At 40.1% G+C, this 15,386-nt stretch overlaps 1 protein-coding gene across 1 annotated transcript in view; it reads right to left on the bottom strand.

The window, feature by feature from the left end:
* Window positions 1-15,386, bottom strand: part of hydin (HYDIN axonemal central pair apparatus protein) — a 68,091-nt gene that overhangs the window by 48,020 nt on the left and 4,685 nt on the right. The window contains exons 5-13 of the mRNA XM_053319976.1: window positions 14,721-14,920; window positions 14,231-14,355; window positions 5,229-5,421; window positions 4,868-4,994; window positions 3,667-3,766; window positions 1,674-1,792; window positions 1,346-1,569; window positions 1,116-1,183; window positions 645-886 (exon numbers count right to left, since the gene is read on the bottom strand). Coding sequence (XP_053175951.1) covers window positions 645-886; window positions 1,116-1,183; window positions 1,346-1,569; window positions 1,674-1,792; window positions 3,667-3,766; window positions 4,868-4,994; window positions 5,229-5,421; window positions 14,231-14,355; window positions 14,721-14,920 — 1,398 coding nt within the window. The remainder of the gene's footprint in view (window positions 1-644; window positions 887-1,115; window positions 1,184-1,345; window positions 1,570-1,673; window positions 1,793-3,666; window positions 3,767-4,867; window positions 4,995-5,228; window positions 5,422-14,230; window positions 14,356-14,720; window positions 14,921-15,386) is intronic.

Genomic DNA, 15,386 nt, shown 5'->3' with positions numbered 1-15,386 from the left:
GCTTGAGGATGATTACATTTTTTTTTTAGGTTTTCTTCACTGTCAGAGTAATCCATTGATATTTGTCTGTACATCTTGCAGAGAGAAACTGCTTCTAGCCAATTTGGCATAGTTTAAATTACGCCAATTGACACATGCAGGCTAAAAAATCAGGGCTGAACTTGTAGCCCACTACTAACTCGCTGAATGCATGGCAACTTTATATTTCCTGTTTCCATCCCCAACAACATTATGGTAACTATATTTCCAAAACTGAGAGCATAACTATTCCCTACATTGTGGAGTAATACGAAGAACAAAGAAAAAACGATACAATTAATTAATATGAATATCATGTTTCAATATCAATTATGTTTTAGATTATTTCTGCTCAAAATCCGATATTAGACTACTTACATTAAAAATAATAATGATGATGATAGTAGATGGGAGGGTTTTGTTTAATTAATGAACTGCAGGGTAACTTTATCCTCTCAAGAAAGTAAGTTTAAGGGCAAGACAAGCTCAAAGGAAGAACACTCTTTACCTATTTACCTATGAAAGTATAATTCACATTAGTTTAACTTAACTTTCTTTGATGCGTTTGCCATTCAGTTAGCATACCCCTTTACAAAGACCATCCCTTGTTCATTAGCTCACTCTACCTTAATGGTGATGTCTGACATGGCCCGCACAGAGCCCGCCGCAGGACTGACTGTGAACTCCACAGGCCTTGCATGGAGGTCTCTAGCAGCACTGCCTTGCCAATCGTTTCTAAACATCTCAGACAACTGTTTGGCGCTGGTCACACTGGGAGATCCCAACCCGTCTCCCAGGACACTTAGGGCAAAGGTCATAGGGACCATGGATGTGTTGAAGAGGGTACAAATCGATGTTTGTGGGAAACCTGCACAGAGGGACAGGGACAGAGAAGGAAAGAGCAAAGACAAAATAAAGAGAAAAAACTGAACAAAAATAGAACTCTGCTGACCATAAAGAGGAGACTAGAGTGGAATATATGTATTTAAAAAGACCTCATTATTAAGCTACAACACCAGTTAAATGTATGATATTCTGGAATATCATACATTTATTATTATTGAGGTATTGTTAAAAAAGAAGCCACCGAAACCCACCGAAAGCCACATCTCCAAAATTGAGCTCTGAAACGTTGAAGTGGAAAGTGGGACCAATAACGCAACCCCTAAAACAGAAGATATGAACCATCAGAAAGCATGAAATAAAAAAACAACAACAGTGATTTTAGGATTCCTAAAATAAGTCCTGTGAGTGAACTGTGAAGTGAAAAAGTGCTTTGGTATGAATTTTCTCTTTGAATCTGCCTCACTATATTAGCTAACCTCACCTGAATGTCAAGGTAAGTGGCTGCGGCTGTCCTGTGACAGTTAGCAGCAAGTCCTCAGAGAAAGTTCCCAAGATGCAACTGTGGAAGGTGACTTCCACAATCTGGCAGGCCCCGGAGGGAACAACACCTTCCTCAGGACTGAAGGAGAAACAGCGGCCGAAAGTGGTGTTGGGGCTTGACAGCCTGAACGGGGCATCAATGAGCCCTCTGTTGGACACCAGAACCTGGACAAATCCACAGCTTTAGTATTAAAAGGCAGATGTGAAGCTCACAACATTAATGGTATGTCTTAACTGATCATTTGTTCCCCCAGCAAGAGCTTTATTACCTCATAACAGTCTTTGTCACCAATAAATACATTTTTCATGTCCATGAGGTTATAGTTGAGCTGGAGTATAGGTCCCATGCCTTCACCCTCGATTATAAGAGGTAAGCGAGATTCACGGCCTGGGCGCAGACACAGAAAAGCATAGGGAAAGACTTACAATAATAAAGTTATGGACAGCAAAAATAAAAGACTTGGGGCCAGGAAACAAGGAGATAGGAAGACAATAATAAAAGTGCATAGAAAGTGGCAATTGATTCTTTAGATAGTTTCTGATAGTTTAGTATATCTAATGTTGTTTTCATGCAGGCGAATATGATAAGTTAGAATATGTTCATGTATTTCATGTCTCGAATTACTTTCAAGAGTTTTCTTGTTTAAAGTCCTGAATCCAAAGTATTTGAAACCTTTAAAGGTGCAGTGTCTAGAATTTAGCAGCATCTATTGAAACAGACTTAACTTAACAGACTCAAATTAAGAATTGCTGTGTTTTTGTTACCTTAGAATTAGCCTTTTATATTTACATAGTGATGTTTCTACAGTAGCCCATAATGGACAAACCAAACACTGACTCTAGAGAAGGCCTTTCATGTTTTTCAAAGGTTTCACCTTAGGTTCTCCTACACAGTTGGTTTGGGGAGGGGGAGAGTTGTTTATAATCTGCAACCTCTCCTCTAGATGCCACTAAATCCTACATGCTGGTCCTTTAAAACTAGTAAATGAATCATCCAGTGCACTGACGGCTTGTGAGTTAGTCCTAATACAAAGTGCATACAGTAAATACTTTCTCAACATTTTTCTTCACAGCCTCTTTTGCCCTCTCTCTGTGAAGTTATTAAAGGGCAGGAAAGGTCTATCCTTCAGTTTTACTTTGTAAACTACTGTATCTTTTTGCAAAGTAGGGAATCATGGTACAGTAGTTTCCATTCTAGCCATCATTGACCTAGGCTGGTCAGGTCGTCTCCTACCTCAGAAAACATGGAAATGAATGTAAATCTGGCCTCCGGTTCAGAAGACATACATGAAGGCCACATGCAAATTTGTCAACAACCTTTTACTACCAGTGAGTTGAGATGAATATACTGGGGCCTCATGACTCTAATATGAAAATGAGATCAAGTGACAATGTACTATGTACCAGTACTCTAGTGGTTAAATTATACAGAAGATTAGAGGGATCATTAGTAGAGCTTCAGATAATTTTCAATGTGAACATCATTCATTGAGGGTGAAGGGAAAATAAAAAAGTTGAGAGGATGGGTTGTCTGTGGCAATAACCGAATAAACAGATACGGTTTGCTACCCAGACCTGTCTGTCTAACCTTTATCTGAGCCAAGGCCCAACCCAGTGAGAGAAGGAGGATCTTTTTTTTTTTTTTTTTTTTTTAAAGCTAAAGGTTATGATTTACAGGACGGGTACACTGCCTGCTTCAATTTGTTAAAATGATCAATACGAAGGTGTTGAAAAGCAAACAAAGCAAAGCGTTATCTTACTAAGAGGATGTATGCCCAAGGAAAAAGCTGTACATTGGGTTAAGTGTCACTAAAGACAGCTGTAAACGTAAATCTTACTGTAAATGAGTATTCCACTACACATATTTACACTACAATAACATTCATACTCATTACTCATCACACTCATAATGGACAGTCTTTAAAAAAAGGATCAAAATCAATAAAACCGAAATTCTACCCAATATGTATCCTCAGAACCTAGAACCTATGTTACCCACAATGCAACTCTACACTTACAGTTCCATCTAAGATTTGGGGACATTACACTGGTAGTGGCTAATGTAGCCTCGAGATGCTAGCTTTAAGCTGAGATGAAATTTCACATTTTTTGTCTTCAGTCTTTTCTGTGCGTGCATGGTTGTTTATGTTGGAAGCGTAGTCAGTGCCCAGCTAAAGTCTGACCCTTGCAAGTCATGTTAAACATTATTTGGTTGCTAGGCATTAATAATACATGTAATGCATTTTGTTGCTTGCCACTGACCTGTGACATCACAGTATATGGTTTGTTGGTATAGTTTGGCCTCCTCTGGCTTGAAGACAATGTTGAAGTGAGCCGTGGTGTTGGGCCATATTTCACCTTCCTGTGCCATGTTCAGACAAGATGAAGACCAATTATTTTACTCACAGGGTATAAAGCAGACATGCACACTGTAAATTCAAATATTCTCACACAGAAAAAAGGTTTGATTAAGGAGGAGAAAGGATATTTTTGGGTGGAAGTTTAACAGATATGCATAACAAAACATGAATATGGAACAGCAAATAAGTGTGTACAAGTCCTAGAATTGATGAATATCTAAATATAGTCCAGATTGCTTGAATCCATCTGTTATTTCTGTTTATACATTTATTCATTTTAGTGTTGAAAACTGATTGATCGGTTATTTAGTCATAGTCAGGCTTAACTCTACACACACACTAATACCTGTGTGTCCCTCTGTGTGTGTGTGTGTGTGTGTGTGTGTGTGTGTGTGTGTGAGTGTGTGAATGGGTGGGTGGGTGTGCACATGTGTAGACTGCTGACCATTGCTCTCAAAGTTTGTGTTGTGACTGTGGTGCCTGCAGACTGTTTACTCTCTCTCCCCTTGCACTTTCCTCCCATCACACCTTTCCTGCCCTCTCTCTGTTTTTTCATCTGTCTCCTCTCTCCCTCTATCCAGGGAACCCGGCTGAGTTGAGGAGAGGAGACACTGGCAGAAAAGGGGGGACGGCAATGTCAGAATAGGTCAGGCTACCTGAGGGCCCCTGGGCAGAAAGGGGCCCCCAATCTGTGACCTTCCTGTCACTGAGGAGTCAGACTGGGTTTAGGTGTGAACAACAGGGGACAAATCTTTACTCTTTGTGAAACACCTAATCTCAGATCTAATCTGTCCAACAGATTCCCATTTCTGTCCTGCAGTGCTACGAGGCAGCATACAGTAGGTGGTATAGCATGTAGGGAGTCTTTCAAACCTAAGAATGACCCTCATTTAAATATTCAGACTGCTGTGTTGCCCTTGGACAAGTGACTGAATTCCTGCCAGCTCAGAGAAAGTTTCACTGAGGCATGTTTGCTTTGGCATTATTAAAAGTATTAGAAGTTACTGCAGTGATAGGCTCCAAACCCTTGGCAAGGGTGGGTACTAGCAAGACATGCTGGATAAGAGGAAGAGGGGGAAAAAAACACACACACACACACACACCGCTGGTTCCACAGTGATGCAGTTGTCTGAGAGGGCAAGCAGGTGGTCTTTTACAGCCTGGCTTCTGCGTTCCTGGAGGGCTCTGGACAGCAGTGGGAGGCGATGGTTCGCTGTTGGGTCAGACTCGCTCTGAAAAAGCAACTGCTCCTTCTCCTCCTCCTTTTTATCCCTAGAGAGAGGGAGAGAGGTGGGAGGTGAAAGACAAGACAAAGTGATAAAAGTGGAGGGTCAAAAAGAAAAAAAAACATGATGGAGCTATGTCTGGTAACACATTCTTTGGACCAGAAGTTCAGAAGAGGAAGCTTTTATATAGTTGAATATCTGAAAAACAATCTGTATAATAATCTACCCCAATAAGCACAGGCTCTCCTCCTCTTGCTGGTTGGCCCATGTCGTCCATTTGTACTGTAGGGGGATATCACTGCTGTTGGCGAGGGACACCGTGTGCACGTTTGCCAGGGAGATGTAAGTCTTCTTTAACAGGACAGAGTCAGGCTCAACATGGATGCTCAGCTCTTCACAAGCCCCATACAGGCTGATGTATAAATCCTCACCTTGGGCAGAAAACAGGCAAAAACATCCATAAACATGAGCTGAATGAGGATACATTTTTTTCCTATGTATTATTTTCACCTGTCAAAAAAAACATGCATCAATTCCAAAGCAGTTAACAGCATTTGTTGAGGTTTATTCACATAATGTTATTAACATATTCAGCACATTCACAATGTCATCATGACACTTACTGTAAAAACAACTTGAACATTAAAAGCTGCAAGTGAAAGCATGAATGAAAGCTTGTTTTTTATGTCTTAGTAAATGTCAGTAATTTCATTTTCATACATGCTTTCAGGGAATCATTTTGTCCTTCCCAAAGTTTAACTTGACTACAGACCAATTTTCTCCAGTCTCACAAAAATAAACAACACAACAAAAACATAGTGGATAAAATGTGGGAGACATATTATGACAATAAACAAAAGCCTGTAAAACATCAAGAACTCAAACAGAATATGTATATACCACTGTATAGAAAAATGATGCAATTAAAAGGTGAATTCATTTAGACAATGAGTCGGAGGGTCAAGAGTGAGGGCTTTTATATGAGAAATGTAGATACAGTATTTGATGACTTTGATGACACATTCCAAAGGGGGACCCATTAACCCAGCCGCTGAGAAGCTACTGCTGCTCCTCAGGGAGTGTCAGGCCTAATGTGGGCAGGGAATAGAGGAGGAACTCATGGTGGAGTCAAGGACAGACTGTAGAGTCGAGCTTTCAAACACTGGATCTGGATCAAAAGGAGCCTCGCAGTGAGATTAAAATGGCTCTCAAAATATCCTGGAAAACTGGCATCCAAAGCAACTTTCTTTATTGTGCTGCCAAAGCTTTTTGGAGTTGCAGCAATGTGAACTACATCAGGCTGAAATAAATATGAAAGGTTTAAATTATAATGTGGTTGACTTCCCTGCACGACATAATACATTAAAGCTGCTAAAGTACAGATCCCTGGAGTAAAGTTTCAAAAGCCCAACCACAAGAGACAAAATCTGTAATGGTGACTGGGACATCTAATGAGTCTCTCTGGCAGTAACAATGTGCCACCATTACATTGTGCACACTTTTTTTTTTTAACACAGAGAGAGAAAGAGCAACAATAACCAAGCAGCAAAAATAAGATGCAAAACTAGGTTTTGTATGAGGCCAACAAGAGCAAGCCCTTAGGTAAATCTCCTGTTTGTTTGTTTACATTCAAATGAGAAAGACTTGAGCTTTGGCCTGTAGAGACAAATGCTGTGAGTCAGGCTTATCCTAAATTTATTTATATTTGTATACCTGCAGAGATTACATTTTTCATATATGGACACACTTCCAGCTTAAGTCAAACTAAACACACACAGAAGAAACTATTTTCCATTTGAATAGAATAGAAGGGAGTGCCTGCATTTTTAATATTGTGGTGTCTGGGCTGTACGCTCTACAGGGTTTGACTCTCCATGTGCTTCCCTAATTCAAACATACAGTAGATACCTTGCTCAATATTACTAGAAATGAAAATGAGTTCAATGTAACAAGAGATTTTCTCATTTGTGAGCAGTCAAGCTTAATGAGTCCAATGGGTGTTTCATTTTATTATGATTGTTCTACTTTTCAAAGCCAAAACAACCAAGAGGACTTGCCAAAATTACTTTTTACTTCCAATTTCATTTTCTCATGTCTTTCATTAGGTTCAAACACAGCCCATTGTGAATGAGTTAGAATTTCTCTGAAATGCAGGTTTGCAGGGGGATTGATAGTTGCTTTGGAGGATAGAGAGGGAAATCCTGCCCTTGGCCCAGGATTAGAAACTTGATTCAGGGGGTTGACGGTGCAAAAAATTTGCAGACTTGTATGACACTAGTGATCTTCCACTGATTTGAATCCAGCAAGGACACAGTGTCATTGATAAAAAACATCCAAAATCAGGCCCAACACATCTGTAGTGCCAGCAGGTTCAGAACTGTAGTTTCACTCCAACAACAACATAAGGCACAGTTTTAACCTTGAAATTAGAAACGTTGCTGTACAGTTGGTGTTCCACTGCCACTGTGGCTCAGAAAGACAATACAAGCTTTGTATTAATTTGTCTGTTTGGGGAATGTCAGTTTGACTTCAGGAATAAGAGAAACATTGTGATTTTTGTAGTTTGATGATATGTATCACAAATGTTTTTGTATTTTATTTAAAGGTGCCCCGTGGAGTTTTTGATCACTAGTAACTCTATGAAGTAATGTTTTTAATGGTTGCCCCTATTCCGTTTGTTTGTGTTGCACAAACATACAAGGACATACTGTACAAGCACCAAGACCTCAGAAACAGGCTGCTTGTACAGTATAGAGGCCAAACTATGTTATTACATCTTCCAAGTCCATCACATGATGCACACTGACCTAAAAACTATTTTCCTCACACACAATCATAGGAAAAGGAGTTGCTGTAAAACAGTTAATACATTTTTATACATTTTTATAATCAGAATTTGATCCATTCTGTCTAATAACCTTTAGAAGGTTTAGAAGAACTGCACAATTAAATTATTTTATTCCCGTTCAGGTGAGCAGAGAGCCAATTGGAAGTCAGCTGGTTTAGCCAGTAGAAGTCTTTAGTGTGCATGCTCTGTGAGCACAACAATCAGGAAGTGTGAATAAGTGGAATAGCTGGAAGCCAGTTTATTGGCTTCATTAAACACTCAGCATCTTTCTTAGGGATTAGCTGGGCGCCATATATGCATCTGGTATCATGTTCTCTTTAATATATATATATATGACATGCATGCACAGATGTAGCAAAGTGCAAACCAAGGCAGTGACGAAGAAGACTTCTGGCAAACAAACAACGAAGTAAACTGTTTAAATATTAAAACGTCAGCTTTGCAACAGAGTGCATTTTAACTTTTCTATAGGTGGCACTGGTTGTAAAGAACTGGTTTGACAATGACAGCCACATATGTTCTCCTCTGAGAAAAATCTGTAGCTGCTAATCATGAATAAGTGAGTTAATAAGTGGCTTACAACTCAATTCTATTATCCTATATGTAATAACCCAGGAATGTTTAATGCTGATCAGATTAGTGTCACACACACACAAACGCACACATGTAATCAACAGCCCAGATTTGTCTCCCCACTGATTAGTTCCCATGGTAACAAAAAGACAACACATGCAGACACTCAGCACACAGCAGGGAAAAAGCAATACACAGGAAAGAAATCCAAACAGTCCAATTGTAACCTGTAGACCTTGTTTGTGTCAGGCTATTAAGCTGTTAATGTGCTAAAAGTAGCATAATCCAAAGTGGAGTGCTGCACATATACAATAACAAATGAGCAGGCACTATTATCAAAGCCAACGCAAAGTGATCAATAGCATATGTTTCATCCACAGCATTTCCTTTAAAATAAATATTATTTCACCAAATCTAACTGTACATATGGATTACTTACAAAACGACATCATTTACACTCAATTTATCTATTTTTTTCAACCTTTACTTAATGAGGACAGTCCAGCTGAGATCAAAGGATCTGCTTCTTGGAGGAGACCCCCAGCCGATAACACCAGACAAGTGAATCAATGAACACACTCAACACACAATCATGAGAAAAACCAAACGCCATCAAACGCAAACTGAGAGAAGAGGTAATCAGACTAACAAGTGAAAGAAAGAAAGAGAGAGATGGAGGGGGTGGGGAGGGGGGGTGCTGTGGGGAGGGGGTGTGACTCAATGACAAATCAACCAAAGAGCTGGCTGTTTCCAATAGATTTATCTTCTGCTGCAATAAACAAAAGTGTTGAATTTTCATAAGACGAGCCTTCCCATTAGGTTTCAAGTCCTGCACAATGTGGGGCTTTTAATCCATCTCTGCCTGGGCTTTAACACGAGTGAGCAGAAGTGATTAATTGGGACCTGAGATACCTCCTTTCTCAGTAACATGAAAGCCTCAGTAGCAGTAAAACTTCCCCAATGTGACTTATTTAGCTTTTAGATGTATCGACAACAAATTGACCCCAGTCCTGGTGTAGAGAAAAGAAGAAAACAAAGACTGTGGGGAAAGTAGGTTGAGTAAATCTATACAATGACTATAGGCTTTAGCCCTGTGGTGAATACATATATATTAGAATTCAAGGAGTGTTCACATTTACTTCCAACTAGCCAATTATCACTGAGATTTCTATCATACAGGCAGATAGAGAGAGATTACAGAAGAAATAAAAAGCTTGACAGAGTGGCACAGGAGGGCCAGTTCTTTGCTTTAACTCTGCTGGAAAGACAAACCGTTGGAGATATTGTTGGATCGAGAGGAAGAGAGAAAAGTGAACACGGAGGACGGAGGATGAGTGATAGAAGGAAATGAGGGAGAGAGAAATAAAAAATAGGAGAATGCGGAGAGAAAAGCAATTATCTCCGTGCATCCGGATACTATGACAGCAGTTGACAGGCAGGGAGAGCTGCAGCTTATTACTAAGCTTTCATCATCACTGTCCACAACCCCCCCCCCCCCCCACCCCCACCCTCAGACCTCCACCCATTGCTTTCTCTTCCCATAATTTCTCTATGTGCACAGCGAGGGAACTTCTCAACCCCCTCAACTACCTTTGATTACACTGCAAACAGCAGATTTGCAGTAGGCGCGTGCAAGTGAGTGTGTGGATGCACGTGCACTCAAATTTGAGCGTGAGTGTTTATTTGCGTGCAGCTGCATTCTGTTTGTGTGCGCGCGCTTGCTTTTTCTAAAAAGGCTGCTGTACTGAAATCCCCTCGGTGCTATAGCCCTGTCAAAGCAGATGCCTCAGCGCTCCCTAAGAGCTGTCTGTCTTTTCATTTAAATCAGCGGCAGTGACAGTGGAAAGGGGGTGGGGGTGGAGGGGTTGTGTGTGATGAGGGTGTGGGGATGAGGGGGCTACTGGAGTGGCAGAGTCTCACTTTTAAGACAGGATTGTCTTACACGTCATGATGGAAAACAAGCGAGCTGAGGCAAACTACTTTTCAAAGCTGCACTGGCTTTTAACTGACAATGGGAAATAAAGATGTTGTATGTTCCCACGTTAAGTACCAGAGTGTACATGCAAATTGCCACACATAACACACAACACACACACACACATATATGCCAGCCAGCTTATGCTGACGTCTCCCACACGGCCCCTCGGCAAGAGTCCAACCTTTTGCGGCAAGCTGACCTGAAACATACATGAGAGTGGGGGGAGACAGGGAAAGGTGCTAAATTAAAAATGATAGTGTCTTTGATGGGCTGTAAGTGGTGTTCTGGACCCGGGCTGGCCCTCCGATTATAAAAGCTTAATGCTGCCGAATGCCGCTGCCGTTGCCACTCCTTCAGCAGACCTGCCTGTTTATGCATCTGCACAGCACCCCCTGTTCCTTTAAGGTCACGCACACAGGGAAAAACTAATTAATTTTTTTTTTTTACACAAACCACAAACAACAAAACACAAAGACACAGATGCAGAGATATTTTTATGAAGCCTTTTTTTTTTCTTCTTTTTTTTTTCTACTGAAAACAATCATCATTAAAGAGCTACACACAAATCTTTTTTTATCCCGTCTCGGCTCTGGGGGAATTGCATCACAATAATTAAATGATAAACTCCAAATGGATGAATAGAAATCCAAAGTCAAAACAGTTTAACTCTTATCCACTATTATCCAATCAGTTTTTCTTACACAAGGTGACTTTGCTATGGTAGAGTTTCAGGACTACTACTGATAACAGAATGGCTGCCATGTCAGCATGCTACTGAATTTTCAGACACACACACGCTGCGCGCGCACACACACACACACACACACACACACACACACACACACACACACACACACACACACACACAGTACTTTCCAGAAAAAATGACGATAGTGTGCATAGCTAATAAGAGTGAACTCAAGCCATTTTTTTCTCTGCATGGTCGACAGCGCTTCTACATCATTTGTGAAACACTTTGGGATTTTTCTACTCAGATGACTTTTGGGGAGCCATGTAGCTAAAATAGCTGAATTTAGCTGAGAGGAGACTTTGATGTGGTTGGAATAAGGCTGATTTGGTACTGATTGAAGCATCCTCTTGGTTCATCAAGAACCAGCCAGTAATGTTCGCCATTACTATTTTCAGCAACCAGTGTTAAATCACTTCCCGTTTAAAGCTAAGTAAATATGAATGAGGAGATGAATCATTGTGACTCATTTCCCATCATAACAAACCACAGTGTAAAATTTGGTTCATCTAGTTTGCCAATCTGAGTTCATGTCCTGACTAAAATGAACTGAAGCTTTCTTTTTTTTAAATGTTTTTTGTTTTTTGCCATTCATCAAAACCACAATTCTACAGTACCATTCTCACCTGTCATGTTGAGTTAAGCTCTTTTAAAAAAACAACATTTATGCAACAGACTGCCCCAGTTGAATCCTCTATTGCTATTTTGCTGAACAGGATAAAAGTACTGATGTTTTCCAGTAACTTTCTCTCTTTTACCTCTAATTGATCCCCTCGTGTGTACAGGGAAAGTCAAAAGCTTCGTCTTTTTGCCTTTGATGTTGAGGCATCTGGCTAATTGTGAAGGGACCTGAGGTTTCCCTAAAACATATGACCACTGGCTGCACAACGGTGGTAGAATACAGGAGAGGATAGAAGCGAAGGAATCACTAAAATAATACTGTTAGCAAGATTATCACAAATGAGCAGATTTATCACAAAAACACAAATTTGGGTAGCGTAGGTATTATAGTCAGTCTTTATCAATATAAATATTTATCAAGCAATGATATCATATAGAAAAATGACCAATGAATGAACAAATGGAGGATGACTGACTCATTAGTTTACTGCATTGAGTTTGGGTGAGGTGACACAATGGAACAAAACAAATATAAACTAATAAACACAGTGCAGTTTTGTAAGTAAGTTATTTATCTTATATTTTACAATGTAATTTTACTTTTAATGAGGGGTGTGTACGCTTAACAGCAGGTTTTATTTATTTGAGTTCATAAGAGAAAACAAGTGTTATTCTTCTCCGCAGCAATGTCTTTATTTACCAAAAACAGTCAGGAAAAAGGCAGCACTTGAGATGAAAAACGCCAGGAGTGCTTCCTTTTATTCCTGACTTTGCTTTTGGAAAATATTAATATTTACTTTAGAAATCTTTACAATCAGAAGATGGATTTAAATTGGTATTCTACTGTCAGCCAGACTGGTGTACTGAGCAGTGCTCGTCCCTCGATTCTGTGCAAACTTACGCAGACTGCATGATTTTCAAATCAAAATCGGACCCTTCTGGTGACGCTTTGCAGTACTACTACTGTACTGTGCAGAGACAACCAGAGACACAGTGATAGTGGTGGGTTAATGTGTGTGCTGAACCCATTAGGATGTAATTTTAGAAGAAATCAGAGCTGCAGGGACGTAGGGGAGGGGAGGAGACGAGAATGAGGAGAGATAACAGAGGAAGCTGCATTGAGCAGTAAATACAATACACCACATAGGCTGATACCATGCTGTACTCATAGCCCTGTTCCCTTAGGATGTTAAGATTCTCCTCTCATTACCGTTACTTATGTCACCTTTGATTTCATGGCCCCAAGCACACAAAAGCACACACAAACACATACCCACACAAGCTCCAAAGTACCTACTGTAGTAACTCATCTCACACATACAGTATGTACAGTCGTTCACACAATACTAAGTAAAAAGAAGACAATTAGATAGGCAGACAATGAGGAGCTAATAAGATCAGATCAGCTTGGGGAATCTATTTGTGCCGAGCATCTAAAGATAGGTGTGTGTGTGTGTGTGTGTGTATGTATGTATTGAAAACACTGATAAGGCACACTGAAACACACACATGCAATAATATTGAAAGCAGAGATTGAAACAAACTGGCTTCTAATCTGTCTGCTAGTCAATATCATTGCACACTGAGCTGGACTGAGGAAATTACAGTAACCAGTATGTGTGTGTGTGTGTGTGTGTGAGTGTGTGTGTGTGTGTGTGTGGCGATGTTGGGCCCAGTTTAGCACTTGCTCTGCTTCAGGTTCAGCACTGCTACAGAAAGAGAATCTTATTGTGTTGTTTACTTCAGTGATAATAGTAAACACATTCATCCTTTTAGTTCCATTCCATTTGACACTGCTGATTATGCAAACTCCTTTTGTACTTTGAAAAACTCTGCCTCCATATGCATGTGTGTCTGTGTGTGCGTGTCTGTGTGTGTGTGTGTGTGTGTGTGTGCGTGTGTGCGAGTGTGTGTGTGTGTGTGCCAGGCCATAACAGATAGAATGGGACAATGAGACAATGTACGGTACTTTGTTGAGGCGACACTTCTTTTATAGCTTGGAGTGTCACTGTGTGGGTACGTGTCTGTGTGTGTGTGTTCCAAAAGAAAAAAGTTATATATATATATTTATCAAACTGTTATGAAGCTAAACGAAACTATAATTGCGTGGCACGGTGAGATAGACAGATTGAGAGACACATTCTGACAGATAAGAGAGAGAACATCTGAAAACTCTCCGCCTCTCCTATATGGAAGCATTTAGAGTAGACTGGCTCGCAGAATATTACTTCAAGAAAAATGCTAAGCTGGAAAAATAACACAGCTGATAAGAGACATGCTGCAACAAGGTCATTCTCGTTTTTGTTTTATTATTATATTTAATTTTGCTTAGTCTGAATACGCTGATTAGGACTCTTATGAATATTTCACTATAGCTCTGGGAAATTGTGAAAGCTTCATCAGAAGCTATGGTCATAACATATTTCTGTGCCACTACTGTAGCATACACTTTTGAAACTGACTCTTTCTCACCTGTGTGGTAGTGCAGCAGCAAGTCCTGCCTGTGGTCTCCTGTGGTCATGGGGTTGAAATCCACAGTCACCTGCATGCTCTCGCCTACATCAAGAGTCCCAGAAGAGGGCGTCACTGAGAAAGGCCTGGTGTAGAGTAGAAAAGACATTGAGGCAGGGCATTTGAGAACAGCTAAGGTGCAACAATGGTTTTAGAAATTGGTGGAAGATACCCAAATGTTCAATATAAATGCAGGAAATACTCTAAATGTTTATTCATGTTTCCAAAACCACAAATACTATCTAGTTCTCGGCCAGCTGCTGTTGAGCTGTGATTATGGGTGAAAAATGTGTAAATTAACTATTTACACATTGACAGGTGTGAGTTTATAATTTAATGTAATTTAATAATGAATAATGGTTTGTAAGCTTAAAACTACTTGTGTTAAATGTAATCACTCGAACACAGAGGGCGTATTGTAAGGCCATCCTGCCATCCTACAGACTCTCACCTCTGTGTGTGAAGGCTGAACATGGCTTTTCCGTTCCCTATGTTGCGGACTAGCTGAGTCCTCTGTGTGGAAGCTTTCACAGGACAGGGAGGTAAGTAGAGCTCATCACGAAAGTCAAGGATGGCCCGTGGCCCAATGGCACGAATTGGGATCTCAAAACGCTCCCTTTCTGTCACACAAACCAGTCTGTGGTTGTAGTCCTGAGTGGACACAAGAAAAAATATGTTTCAAATGATCAAATAACAAAATATATTTATAAGTTATTTGTTTTCTCAGCCTATCCCTTAAGGTTATACAGCAAACACATTATAACTGATGCTAATAAAACAATAATAATATGATGTGTACACTGCTTAGCAAAACAGCCATAACCTGCAATAAAAGCAGCTGAGAGTGGTGACCAATGTAAAAAAAAAAAAAAAAAAAAAAAGCAATAACACATGAGGGATTATGTTACCTTTAATTTTCTCTTGACCTTTGAGTCTCAGTTTTCACTTTGACCCACATTATCAGTAAGAGGGATGACAAAAGGATGTTCTTATGTAACATAATGCCAGACCTTTGACCCATGACTTCCTAAATCTGACCTAACCATTGTCAGAGACTTATACACAATATGAATGTGAAATAAGTGCATTCATTTTGACTTCTCATCAGTCTTTGATC

Source organism: Scomber japonicus, chromosome 5 (assembly GCF_027409825.1).
Source record: "Scomber japonicus isolate fScoJap1 chromosome 5, fScoJap1.pri, whole genome shotgun sequence".
Lineage (NCBI taxonomy): Eukaryota > Metazoa > Chordata > Actinopteri > Scombriformes > Scombridae > Scomber > Scomber japonicus.
This window is presented reverse-complemented; position numbering and strand designations above follow the sequence as displayed.